At 37.4% G+C, this 14,919-nt stretch overlaps 1 protein-coding gene across 2 annotated transcripts; it reads left to right on the plus strand.

Annotated features, from left to right (window-relative positions):
• Window positions 1-1,740: 1,740 nt before the first annotated feature.
• On the plus strand, window positions 1,741-14,512 carry hdx (highly divergent homeobox). Of its 2 annotated transcripts, XM_036569227.1 has the most exons (11): window positions 1,741-1,925; window positions 3,203-3,572; window positions 4,201-4,347; window positions 5,441-6,565; window positions 9,017-9,067; window positions 9,165-9,311; window positions 10,512-10,713; window positions 11,010-11,089; window positions 12,064-12,162; window positions 14,009-14,131; window positions 14,247-14,512. In XM_036569227.1, the coding sequence occupies exons 2-11, from the start codon at window positions 3,537-3,539 to the stop codon at window positions 14,421-14,423; spliced, it is 2,187 nt and encodes a 728-aa protein (XP_036425120.1). In that variant the 5' UTR covers window positions 1,741-1,925; window positions 3,203-3,536; the 3' UTR covers window positions 14,424-14,512. The 2 variants fall into 2 exon arrangements, with proteins under 2 accessions (XP_036425120.1, XP_036425122.1); XM_036569229.1 differs by lacking the exon at window positions 3,203-3,572 and having other exon boundaries at window positions 1,770-1,925.
• The last annotated feature ends 407 nt before the right edge of the window (window positions 14,513-14,919 follow it).

Genomic DNA, 14,919 nt, shown 5'->3' on the forward strand with positions numbered 1-14,919 from the left:
GGCTCCCCTCCCTCCCCGCCAGCCCGAGCTCACGGCTATGAGCCCCTACTGTAGAGGAGCGAGGTCGCTGAGCGCGAGCAAAGTGGAGCAACCCCTCCCTTCCTCACCGACACGCTGCAGCATCACTCCACGGGCCGCTAAGTGAGCGCTGGAGAATGGTGCAGCAGCCACAACACTGCTCACTCAGTCCACGAGCCAGATTAAAGCAGCCTGCGTTACAATACAACAGCAGCTGGAGAATGAACAGATCACCGGTGACCGTCCAGTTCAGTCTTTATACAAGCGCTGGACTTAATCTTGAATTCGGCTATTGGATCATGGGCTGTCAAGTACTGATGGTGTGAACTTTTAATGTTATGGACCCACTTAAGTATGAAGGTTCAAGTTTGCATCTACCTGATGATACATTTGCCAGCTTTAAAGCACAGAAACAATTAGTTTCAAGTCGCTCTGAATGAATTCACCAAACGCGAGGCTTATTAATCGGTGTTTTCTACAAAGGCGACGACGTTCTCCACAAACGCTTGGTAATGGGAGTAGCCCTTACAAACGAGTGTCGTAATTGTGCTAATACATCCCATATAGAGAGGGCACACTTCTTAATCAGGCCACTCTGCTCGGCTCAGAACTGAAGCAGCGCCCCCTGCTGTGGATACAGTGTTACATGACGGATTCTGGTTCAAAAAGTTGTTGAAGCGTTTTGGTTGAAATCATAGAGTTACAATAGCCGTAAAAAAAGTGAAAGATTTTTTTTTGAAAAGGTGCGGGAAAACAGTGTGTTTACTCTGCATGGTTTGTTGAATAATTCACGATATTCAATGAAGTGATAAAGTACACTTCAATTCATGATTAAAGTGTATTAAAGGATTGCACATGAGTAAAATCATGAGTAAAATGTTACATGAACACAGTTGCTGTCTTTTGATATGTTACATCAACACAGTTTGCTCTTTTTGGCTATACATATATATATATATATATATATATATATATATATATATATATATATATACACAGCATTGGAAAGAATGAAACTCTCTCTCTCTCTCTCTCTCTCTCTCTCTCTCTATATATATATATATATATATATATATATATATATATATATGTATATATATATATATATATATATAGAGAGAGAGAGAGAGAGAGAGAGAGAGTTTCATTCTTTCCAATGCTGTGTATATCCATTTTAAAGAATATAACACGTTTCTGAAAAGAAGAACAGCCAATAATGGAAAAATGGAAAACATATTTTTATTTCTCTAATTAATTAATTCTCTAATAAAAATAAAATTGTTCAAAGAAATCCTTCACATATATTTATTATTTAAATTTACATGTATTAAATATTATTTAAATTTATTTATATTTTAGGTTGTTTGTTGGTTTAACTAATAATCGGCTCATAATAATGTCAAATGAAGTTGTAAAATCATCTAAAACAATGTACCAGACTAATGTATTCTGCAGACGCTCAATAAAACCTTACCAACCTCATTTGTTCAGTAACAAAAGTTAAAAATAAAGAATAATCAATAAGCATTTACACACACGATTCTAATATTCGGGTCTCGTTCGTTTTTTCTGCACACATAACAGTTTAACACATGTCCACGCCTGTTATTTCTCTCAAACGACCTGAAACCGAGAGCTACGCTTCTTTTAGCAGTGACCTCCCTCCCTTTCACCCTCCATGTCTCCCCACAAAGTCAGCGATGGGCGGGACGAGAGCGCTCAGTTTTCAGTCGCTTGCAAAATGTCACAGCCCTGATCTCGCCCGCCCATTGGCTCCTGTCTACTCTTACGTCACGATCATGATTAGAATTGATGATCGGACGTTTTGATTTCATTGTCTGGCGAAGGGGACCAGTGAAAAATCTGCTGAATTCGGGCGGCCGTTCGATTTGTCAACAAAAACAAAGGTATCTATCACGTTTCATACGCTGCACGGTTATAATGCGCTTTCGACGACACAAGGGGACATCCCCGGTCTCCGAATAGCTTAGGTCATACATTTTTGACCAGCATCGGGGTCGCAGGCGTTGCAAATAAAGGAAAAAAAAGTTTAGCGCGGTCTCCCGGGCCTGGCTGGTGCTTCTGCTGAAATGCGCGATCTGCGCTGCTTCCTCAAATCCTACCGCTTTTGTGCCGGATGGAAATGTGGCTTTAACGTGGTTTGCTGGTTTGTTTTAGTCACGGGAAAGTTGCGTTAGAATCTGCCGTTCAGGGTTTGTGAATCCGGCGGCCAGCTTTTTGTTTTACCCTTTGCGGGGAGCGGGGAGGGTGGATTTGCGTTTTCCTCATCAATTGTGTTTGAGATGTAATCATTATTTCATACGCTAGCCATGCGCACTGAGGCTTTTCGAAACGGAGGAAAAACGAATAACCCTTGCAATGCCTCCCTCCTTATTAATCCAAGACTGTGAAGCAGTGTTACAGCTAAAATACTAACGCCGACTGCAAATACATGAAACAGCTTATTTAGTAACCCCATCAAATTAGCTACCTTTATGCAAAGCAGAAAATGACAACAGCGATAGCCTGACTGGATTTTTTAACCGCCGAGGCGCATTTTACCGAATATTTAATGAACTACCACCGCTGCGACTCAATGTTTTTAGCATTGTGGCTAAACGCTACTACATCAGTAGCGTACCGGCCAAGTTAACTTGGTACAGTTAGCCTGCTGTCCACCTTTGTTTCATACACGAACACTCTTGTTGAATAGGTTAAAGAAGCAGGATTCACAGATCTACCCTGCTGCTCACATGCTTTTGTGTTTTATTGTACTTTATAATACAGTTGGTTGGTTGTACATCGTGAGCCAACGAAGGGTTTTGAACACTGCATAGGCCCGTGGGCTACATTCAATAAAGAAACATACAAAAACGTTTACAGTTGTATATATTTGTTGATTGTATAAGGGGTAAGCTTATGAATATTAGATGATACATTTGGAAAGGAGGTTACTAATCATTTTGATTGGTATAGGATGGACTAATAGGTAGTGTTTCAAAGGAAAATGGAGACAAATCACTTTATCACATCTTTCTTTTGTTCTTGTAGGCATTTATCCAATGTCCTTGCACTTGAACGTTCCTCAAATGCAGGTTTATTGCACAGGCAGAACAGTTTTAAATACTAGGAGATCCTTTTTCACTAGTGTGCAGCTACTTTTATTACCTCTCTTGTCTTCCAGACTCTGTTTGGCCAGATCACTTGAGAGACAGTAAGTCAACTCAACAACACCCAAAAATCAGACCATGCTACATGGTGAGCGAGCCCCCATCAGATAGCACCACAGAATCGTATCGATCATGAGACCCTGCCAAATTGTAGCTAAGCTTTCCTAAGTTAATTTAGAGAAAACTTTACTAAATAAGTGAAAGGTAGCTAATTTGAGATCTCATGCATGCTGAATGGCTTGCCTGAGCGATTGCGTACAGTGGCAGCGCTTCTGTGCTGTATGTTAGAGCTCAGTTAGTTGGCCTGCTGGTCGCCCGGATCTCTTCCTCACCTCTCCCACTAGAAGCATGGAAACATGGCAGGAGAAGCGGAGTATTCAGACTGTGAGTATGTGGATGAAATGTCTAAACTATTCATGAATATAACTTGAAGCTAAGAAAGATGTGCGTGGGTTTGAAAATTATTTAAACTCTCTAACTCTTTGTATATAAACATATGCCTTATTAACTGTGGTCTAAATACTGTAGAACTGCGGTTCTTAGCCCTGGTCCTGCATTTTCCCTGCACTGAAAACAAAAAAGGTTCATGATTTAAACGTGTCAAATGGCTGCACATGAATAAAAAATGATATGTTCACACAATCTCTTTTTTCAGTTCTTGTTTTTCCTGCCAAGAAGTGTGTTGATTTAATACATGTGCAAGCATTTTAATCAAGTAAGTTCAAAGCACCATTTTGACACCATTTTTTTTCTAACACACCCACTTAAACTCAGGTACGGCTGGTTAATTTGTTGATTAGTTGAATCAGTCGTGTTGGAGCGGGGATTACACTAAAATGTGCAGAGTAGGACCTGGGTTGAGAAGCACTGCTGTAGAAGACTGCATTTCCTGAATTTAATTGGGTAGGGGTCACTAGCTCAGGCATCTAAACACTCCTCAGGCCCCAGGCTATGGATATTCCTATAAAACCAGGCTTTATTCATTTTGATTTTTTTTTTCACCTATTCTCAGATGAATCTGCGATCAGTGTTCACTGCTGAACAGCAGCGCATCCTTGAGCGTTACTATGAAAATGGCATGACTAACCAGAGCAAGAGCTGCTTCCAACTCATTCTGCAGTGTGCCCAGGAGGCCAAACTTGACTTCAGTGTGGTCAGGGTAAGCCTCTGTTTATCATGTTATCAGGTCATTGTCATTAACGCATTGCTCCTCTTGTTCTTGATTTGTAATAACACACAGGGTGGTCGCAGCTATTGGCAATGAATTTAGGCACATCTGATGCTGTCCTAGACTTGGCTGTTCAGTCTTTTTTGGATGACATGTATGCATTGTCTTTGGCTTTAGAATAGCCTCCAGAAGAAATTGATAGAAGTTAAATTAAAAGGCTGGCAAATTTTTTTCTCATTACTTTAAATGTAGTTGATCAGCCAAGACATATGTGAACTTTGCTTGTTTGCACTGGAAGTACTAGGCTAATGTAACTTATACTCCACCAATTAACACTGTGCAGTGAGCAAACTTGCTTTGAGGTGCATCAAGTAATGTCAAACAGACTTACTTTTGGCATGTAACAGCACAGTGTGTCATATTGTATTAAAATGTATTGCAGAACATCGTATTGTATGATTGCGTCATGACTAGCACAGTAGCTTGTGGCTAATGTGTTAGCCTAGGACTAAAAAATTAGCTTCTGGCTAAAGCATTAGATCAGGACACTGCTTTTCTTTCAGGTATTTTACTTAAATAATGTTGAAATGTTTCCTATACTAAACTGATGGAAACATTAACATATTAACACAAGGCACATTTTCAGCCAATCGTCATTTGTTCTGTATTGAAAAATGTACACCACTGTATTGTGTCGAATCAAATTTTGAATTTTGTGAATTGTTACACCCCTTATTTTCTTACGTGATTTCTACAAAAATGGATAAGTACAGTACAGAAGTACAGAATAGGATAAGTACAGAATTCAGCCCCAGAATTTAAATTTAGCCTCTATCTAGATGGCTACTACTACTCTTTAGGTATAGAATATACTTTCAATCCCTTTTAAAAAAAATTTTTATACAAAATATTGTGATCTTTTATAAGCTTTCATTACTTTTTATCTACATTAGCCTTGTAACTCAGGTGCTAAAGAAGTAAACAAGCATCAAACATGTCTTGATTTAGTACATGGATTACAAAGAAACATATGAGAATTAGATTTCTTTTTTCATTTATTAATTTTCTATTTGTGTCTTTTTAGACATGGGTAGGCAACAAAAGAAGAAAGCTGGCCTCCAAGGCAGATAAGAATGGAGTGGTTGGCCTTTCTAACCATGCCCTTGCCGGGCCAGCTGGGGCTCTTGTTGCTGGATCAGTATTAACAGCAGAGATGGCTGCCGTGCGAGCTGTCCAGCGTGGTCCGGCCGTGGCTCACCTCCTCCCACCCCCAGCCTCCTGCCCTTCTTCCTCTTCCTCACCCTCCTCTTGTTCACCACTCAGCAGCGGCAGTGGAACCAATAATAATAACGACGTCATAGTGACGGGCACATACTCTCTCCTGCGCAACGCCACCCGCCTAGACTCCTCATCTCAAAGTCGAACTGGGCCAAAAGCCGTGCCCACACAGTCTGATCCTGAACCAAGTCCGCAGGCTCGTCCAGCCTTACACCCAGACACAGTCTCCCTCCACTCTGCTGCGATAGCCCTCCAGCGCAAAACTCCTCACATCCCCACCTCCAGTGCCCTGTTGTTCAGCCAGATGAGGAGGACATTCTCGCCTCGAGAACCAGTGGCTATCCCCCCCAACTGGGCAAAGCAATATGGAACGCCTCAGAACCAGTCATGGCCAAGCATTTCTCACCAACAAACTTTGCCGATACGCAACAGCCCCCCAGCCAGTACCTCAGACAGTGGGCTTAGGATCCAACAGGTGTACACCATTGCCGGGTTAGGGGAAGCCTCGCAACGATCTAACCCTGGAACCAGTCAGGATCGGAGTTTGAAAAAGCCACACCCACCTGATACGTCAGAGACGTTTTCGATTGCCATGGAAACAGGTGATGTGGAGGATGAGTATTCTCGGGAAGAGGAGCTGGCTAACATGGGTGCCCAGATTCAACTCAGCAAGTCCACCAGTAGCAGTGTTAGCACAGCAGAAGGCAACAGGAACTCGACAAGCGGGCCTTCCTTGATCGATAGCCGGGGTATGTACGCTGTGACTGCAAGGAACCAGTCGACTGCACCACTCAGTTCCCTAAACTCTGCCCTATTTGGAGAGAAAGGGTGCCAAACCAACAGTTCTTTACTACTCGGTACAGCCTCTCGTGACAGTTACCCATTCAGGCTCTTCTCTCAGACCTCTCCGACAAGAATACCCACCCTGAAGGTATAGTGATGACTAGCACAGTTCACCATTATGCATGGTTTAATAGTTGTCTCAGACTTTTTGATACACAACTTTGGAATAAAGTATAATTAAAAATATGTCTGATTCGTAATAATATTCGTAATAATAATATTCTCGTTAGAAAACAATTCAGTACATTACATGTCATCACAATATTTTACCACAGTTCAAGTGTTCAAGAAGTATAATCAAGAATTATTTGTAAAAATCACAGAATCTCAACTTTGAGTCTGTACTCAGAACAGTAGAATATAGACAATAACTTCCTTTATTCAACTATATGTAACGGTGAATTATTTAATTGTAACAGTCAGTCATTCAAACTCATTCAAACTCATTCAAATCACCACAGTAGTTAGAACGTGTGCATGTCCACACTGGGCATAGTAAAATGTCATGCAACGTATCATCGTGTCAGTATGTGGAATTGGAGCTTTATAAAAGATATAAAACTGCATAAAAGAAGCACCATGCTGCCTTTGTTGTATCATATATCACATAATAATAATAATAATAATAATAATAATAATAATTCATAATAATCCAAAGGACTTTATCTGAACTATTATTTATTTAATCAGATATTTTGATTTTGTCACATCAGTTAAGATAAAAACTAATGCCCACTGTAGGGAATAACTCAAATCATACAGATCATACTAAAAATGAAATCATACTAAAAGTCATTTTGGGGATTTACTAAAAACAGTTGACCAATGTCTGGACACAGTGTTCATTTACTGGATCTCAACTATGTAATCTCATTGAAATTATGAGCTGGATTATGGCTTCTGTAAAAGAGCAAAGCCTGCAAATAGCTTATCTAACATTGAAAGCTATAAGGGAGAAGTTAGCCCGAGTATTGATGAGCAAAGTATTCCTTTAAATACTGAAATCTTCCATCTCACACCACAGTTACAGTTAAGAGCTCACTGTATTTGAATAATGTCATTCTTAGTTTCTGCAACTGCACCTCATGTTTTCATTATTCAAATTGTGAAACAGTTCATATTAGGATGCATGATTAACAATGTTTTTTTTCCAGATTTTTCAATTATGTCACGGTGTTCATTAACTTAGTTGCATGTGTAGAAGAACTTACAGATCCATACCAGTCACATTTTGTTTTTTCACTTCATCAAATTAGCTGATTTTTATCGGCTATGAAATGGTTATGAAAATGTTATGATCATGATGCTGCAGCTGATCAGTTGTCTTAACTGATATGTAGGATTAACTGAGCTTAAGGAAATGATAATTGTATCATTAAAATGCTTGTAGTTAATTGTATTGTTTAAAGGTGTACACAGTTGTCATTCTATATTAGAAGACTACTTTACATTAAGGTTTTCCGATGTTATTCACTGTATCGGTTACCATTAGAAAGAAAAAAACCATGAACTTCAGCATTAAATCGTTTTTTTATTAAAATCATGCTGTAAAAGAGTTGCAATTTAAATTAGAACTTACACTATCATAATGTTGTCCTAAGTGGAGCAATTTAACCTAACAACACAGAGGTTGTGAACTGTCTGTAGATGAGTCAGACCAATCAGAAACAACAAACACCGATGTGCTGTTTACATTACAGCGCAACCACAGCTGGCAGTCCACCACACTACGTGCGAACTAAGTGTTTAAACCTCAAGCCAGAAAAAAATGGTTTTGCTGGGGTTCTTGGCCAAAATTAGGCCTAAAAGTAGACCTCAATTGGCAGAAATTTAAAACATAGTCCCTGTCATTCAGCCTTTATATATAATATCAATATGTAATATTTTGGACAATATGTAATATTTTTTTATATATTTGGACTTGGAAAAGGCCAAAACATTCTTTGCTTTTAATGTAAAGAGGTTTAATTCCAAGTGGTTTTGGGCCATTTCTATTAGTCCATTCATCCTGAAATTGTCACACACTTTAAAGGACAGCTGCTGTGTTCAAAAGATGTAAAAATTAAAATAAAAATGGACTAAAATAGAGATACTTTTTCTGTTTGTTTGCTTGTTAGTTAGTTTGTTCTACATAACTAACTAACTAACATATCCTACACATTCTACTAACATGTTCTACATATTCTACATATGTAAATGTTAACTAAAGCTGTAAATAATGTAAGGGAAAGAAAGTGTTTGAAATATCAACTCGACGTAGTTTTAGGGCAAGTATGTGAAAGCTTAAGCATGCAGTTATCATGATGCTAATTAGTTGGTATGCACTTCTGTTACTTGTTAGCTACATTAGACTCAAAGCTCCAGTGCAAAGCTGAAGAAGTTAACTTGAGATAAAGAGAAAATTATATATATTCCTTTAAAATGAAATTTCAGTAAAAAACATTGAATTTGATTGCTTTGACAGGAAATGTTATGTTTTAACTGAAGCATTATTATCTGACTGCAGAGTACCCTTAAGCTGTTTTGTTTCTTTTGTTAGGTAAGTAGCATGTCGGCTCCCTGGCTTCTTAGCAACTCCCGTAAAAGAACGGTGAGTGTTTCGGCTTCCTTTCAGCTTCTACCCTTCATGCCTTGCCATCACTTTCAGGTTATGAATGTTTCTGCTCTAAATGTTTCCTTTTCTGCAGCTTCAGGACAGGACGCAGTTTAGTGATGGGGACCTATACACACTGAAGAGGTACTGGGACAATGGCATGACCAGTCTGGGATCTGTGTGCAGAGAGAAGATCTCAGCAGCAGCTACTGAGCTCAACGTGGACAGTGAAATCATCAAGGTCAGCAGTTTACCTGCTTTATGTTGTTTACTCCAGCACACATTAACAAAGTCTCAGAGAGAATCTTAAAGGTCTTTATTAGAGCTGCACAGTATTTTGGCAGGCGATGTATTATTCACCAATGAATATGACCATTTAATTATTCTTATCGGACTGATATTGGAATTACAGCCAGTAATTACAACTGACAATTTAACTTGCCCTATGTTTTGCTTGCACATGTGTGCAAGTGTGGTCACTAGTACAGGGTATTTCCGTTTTTTTCCAACCTTGTGCCATAACTACTAGTGAATACAAAAACAGAACCAAAAATTGGATTCAAGGTTCAGATTTGAAGAGCTATCCATTATTTTCACCATACTCAAATGGATAGCATAGTGTAGAAATATTCAAATCGAACCCTTGAATTCAGTTTCCAGTCCTGGATTTTGTAATCCCTGGCTATTGATTAACGAGGCTGGATTTCCCCAAAGGCATCTTAGCACAAAGATTATTCTTAAATGGTAGAGCAAGCATCACATTGAACACTCGCTCTCCCAGTTAAGATGACCTTAACACTAAGATGCTTTTGGGAAACTGAGCCCTGAACTATTTATGTAACTGATCGGCCATCTTGTGCCTTATCTACTTGCAAATACAAAAATCCAGGACTGGAAACTGAGACTTCACTGTCCAACATATGAAAAACTGACAGAAATGTTGATATCAGTGTCAAATGTCTAATAATGAAACTAATAAGAGCATCTGCTAACCAATGTCAAATATTTACATAAAATAATGTAAATGTTTACAAAAAATCCCACTTATTAGCTGTGTCATGGCAATTAAAATGAATTCATTATTCATGTTTAGAGTTTTAATCTCATAGTCTTATGGTCCCTGCTCTTTTTATATAAATGAGCACGTTTTGAAAGTTTAATTATTGGTAAATTGTATAAATTAGGTTTTTAAATGAAAGAACATGTTTTCATGTAATCATTATTATCGGCCATAACTATATGTTAATTATCAGTTATTGTGATTGTGGTTAATGATAGATATGTGCATGTTCATTTATTGTCCTCGGAAGCGCTGTCCTCTGAGGTTCTTCTCTGCAGATACCAGCAATTCAATCACTTAGTAAGCTGAACTGCATCAGCAGTTATAGATGCAATTAAGCCCTTTGATATTCAATACTTCATGTTCATCTTTTTCTGGCAGACTTGGATCGGTAACCGCAGGAGGAAGTATCGACTGATGGGTATTGAAATTCCACCTCCCAAAGGAGGCCCAGCAACCTTTCCTAAAGTAGCCAGTGCAGAGCCCCCTTCACCTCTGACCCCTGAAGAGGATGAGCCCAGGACTTTAAAGCCTGCAGAAGATAGTGAACAGAATGATGTTGTGTCACTCTGCATGTCTGAAGGTATATTGAATCTTTTATTCAAGTGTATGTAACTATGACTTATCACTGTAACTGAGTTATTTTCAGATCATGAAGATCAAGCCAATTCAGTCATTACTTTTTTTTTTTTAGCATTTTTAAATTAGTTTTCTAGTCTTATTTTCACTTTGATTGCAGATATTAGTAAATTTTAATATATCATTACAGGTGTAACATAACAAGGTGTTAACGTAGTAATTATGGGCTATTTTCAAAATAAAGCAAAAAATTGTATGATGTTTTCAAATGACAGTGATATGTTTCCTCTGTCTTTAAAGACGGAATGAGTGACTCTTACCTGAAAGAGAATGACGACGGGCATGATGGCTCTACTAATTCTGGCCTTGCTGAAAATGTGGTAGGACAGTATATTCCACTGAATCATATTGTGTGTGTTACCAATCTCTCTCTCTCTCTCTCATATATATATATATATATATATATATATATATATATATATATATATATATATATATATATATGTATGTATGTATATTGGTAACAGGCAGTTGAACTAGTTTTATTCAACTCAAATAAACAGCGGCTCTTTTTTTTTTTAAGTTGAACTGACAAACCATTTTTACAGTATTAATATGTACATATTATGTTCAAATGGGTGACAAAAGTAAAAAACAACAAAGTGTCTTAATAACTGAAGTCTCAAATTCATCTCTGCAGTCCCACTGTAATATCTCTCTATCTAGTTGTGGATGGACTGTTCTTGCTGACACAGTCTGATCATGTCCTGCACTGACATTCTTAGTCACCTGAAAACAGTTGCTATTCTGTACATTCTGTACATTTCGCACTATGTAAGCATGATGGTCACTGAATATGTGACGTATGTTTCTCCAATCGTTTATTCAGGTTTTTTCTTTATCACCCCTATTTGTTTGTGTATATATAGGTATTTAAATATGTGTACAGTTGTATGCGAAAATAAGTGCACATCTTCTAGAGGGAGCACTCTTTTGTGTATTTTAATGCATAATTACTTTTAATTTGCTAAATTTAACATATTCGAAACAAAAAAATAAAAACATAAATTGTGGCCTGTGTAAAAATTATGGCATAGTTTACATTATATTCTATTTTTTTTCCAATATAAATAAACTGTAATTGTGAATTACAGTTCACATAAATGCCATAATTAAGTTTGTCTTAAGCAAAAAGTGTCATTTGACCTAGGGTATTCAGACATTTGCATATGACTGTATAAATGGATTATTAGAGAGCAGCTTTACTTATACTTACTTGTGAACAATAATTGCAATATTAATGCATGAATTTAATTCTGAGTATGAATTCTGTTCGCAAATTTGTTCCAAACAGAAGATTGAAATAATTGATGAAGAAGATGATGACGACGACGATGATGGCGAGTTGATGGCCACAGATATGGAACAAATGCATAGTCTTTTAGAATACAAAGTAAGTAAAGAACCAGTAGCTCATATCATAGTTTTCAGTTTAAATTAGTTTTTTTTTTAAATTAGTTTCTGTCTTTTTCTCTTTGTGCTTTGCAAAACCACATGAGATAATATTTGCAGTTTTTAGATGTTTATTGTTGCTATTATTATTTATTTATTTATTTATTTTCATATTTGTATTCATATATTAGTTTCATGCAACCATGCAACATTTTAAAAACTGTGCTCCAAATAGTTTTTGGTGACAGATTTTTAAAATTTCCAACCAGGCTGTAAATTTTCTCTTAAATGTTTAGTTGAACTGCTCACTCTTGAATTTAAACAGAGTACATATGCATGACTAGGAGTAATTGTACTTTGAAACAACATGTTTATATTGACAAACTTACACAACAGGTTCATTTATTGGTGAGTACTTTACAAGTTTGAGCATGAAATGTTTCATCTTTGAAATTTAATCTTTCAGTTGGTTTTCAGTATCTTTTTGGTTTTATTTAGTATTCCTACATTTGTCTCATACCTATATATATTATTCATTTCAGCAAACAGATTAAGCTACACAATGAGTTCAAAATAGCTTGAGAACTGAATGTAAACAGTGGCAATAATCATACACTTAAAAAAAAGCTCTTAATCTTAATTCCTCCAAACTTTTCTCTAAATAGGAACAGTTCTCATTACCACAGAAATGCAGATGTGATTATGACTTGATGATTTAATAAATTCCTTTGAGCATTTTACTCACAAGCACAATATAAAAAAGTGAAGATTTCTCCTTACTATTTTATGCTCATCCTTGTTGTAGTTACATCAGCAGATGTACATGTTTGTTTATTAAGTTCATAAATCAGTCTCATGAAAATTATACATAGAAAATTATCTACATTTTGATTATATCTGGGCAGATCTGGTCAATTCATTATTGACAAGTAAATGAAATTTTCTATACTGACAGTGAAGAACATTTTCGTGATAGCAAGGCATACTTTACATATCCTGTTCTCTGATCAACATACACTGGTTTCTCAACTAATTTCACAAAAACTGATTGTTAACTACAGGCCCATTTTTTTCCTGCTGTGCTTTTTTTTTTATTTTTTTCCCTTGCACCAAAGTGATGCATGGTTGGTCATGCCTGAAACTGTGTACTGCCACTCATCTATAATCCTCTCCCTAAATGAAAATGTTTCTGCTTGGCTGACGAGCTCAGGAATTCACTCTGCTCTGCTTTGCTCCCAGACACCCACAGCTTCTTGGCTTTGCATACAAATAGTGACAGGGGCAAATCATTTCCAAGCATCAATTTGTTGGGCAAAGTGGATTGCGCGTGCACTCTCTGTTACTTTTGCATTCTAATATCTGGCGTTCTTTATACTGCTTGATGCACTTCCAACCCAGGCGTGCAAGAGTAATGTAGGTGAATTACTTTTATATGACAGTTTATTGGCATGTAGGTTGTATTATTTTGAAAATAATTTTAAGTTGATAGTCATAAATATAGCACAATATAAATAATGAGTGTAGCGTATGGTAAGTGTTGATTGTGTCAGATGTACTTGTCCTTTTTTTCCTTGAATTTTCCACTTATGGATATTCTTGAAAAAAATGTGTATGAAAAGATCTTCTGTAATACCCCAGTCATTTTTTCTTTTGCATTGTAATTTGTACAAATGATTTATTTCTGGGGGTACTTTATCTTGAATGATTGCCAATATAAGTACCTTTCACTCTTTCATTCTGGCTGCAGATTCCACATATGTTCTCATAATATATGGAATGTATGGATATAAGGTGATGAGGTGATGTTCTGGAAATCAAATTGAGAAACTTCCATTTATTTCTTATAGCATGAAGAAGTCCAGTACCTTGAGAGCGAGCTAGAGAACCAAAAACAGAAGTACTATGAGCTGAGGACCTTCACCAAAAGCCTACTGAAAGCGATGAAGATCAATGACCTAGAGAAACAGCAGGTAAGAAAAACAATATTATGCAGAGGATCTACACCAAAATGTATTTGAATTTAGAGATGACAACCAGTCTGTGCTATTTTGTTAGCATGTGTCCTTATTATGATGTCTGTGGCAGGAACTGTTAGCCAGCCTACCTCAACAAGTGGAAGAAGACTTGGGGCTGAGTCCGGAAAGGGACGCGGAGTCCAGCGTGGAGATGACCTCCAGCCAGAAGGATTCCTCTGTATCAGAGGGGGAGGGGGACACACACTCACACACACTCCACACCGTGCCTGTGGAAGCTTACAAGTAATAATGGACCTGCCGCGGCCTTTTTTACCGCATATCAGACAGTCTTCTCGGGTGGATCCAGTACTACATCAATAAATGGCACTAACTTGAGTGTGGTCTGCATCTCTTTACTTTTACTATTGAAACAAGTGTGTTTTATAAGCAATCTTTTATGTAGAGGGGAAAAAAGCTAATATATGTTATGTTCTCTCTTGCTTATTTAATAGGCTTGGATGTACATAAAGGAATAATCCAGCATTTTTCAACATAATGTTTATCTGCAGCATCAGTAGTATAATGTCATTTATCACATAAATCATTTTGGCAGCTACTTATTATTGGGTTATATTGGAAATATTGGAAATATGAAAATACTGTGTTAACGGTGCTCCTCAGAACAATGGATACTGAAGGGTATAGGCTGCAAAGCTGTATTTGTGGGTTCGTGAACTAGCTTTGGGCTCGATTTAAAGTAGCACTAAGTTAAGCTGTTACTGTGGGTTAAACTAATGCTAGCT

Source organism: Colossoma macropomum, unplaced genomic scaffold, assembly GCF_904425465.1.
Source record: "Colossoma macropomum unplaced genomic scaffold, Colossoma_macropomum, whole genome shotgun sequence".
NCBI classification, from domain to species: Eukaryota; Metazoa; Chordata; class Actinopteri; order Characiformes; family Serrasalmidae; genus Colossoma; species Colossoma macropomum.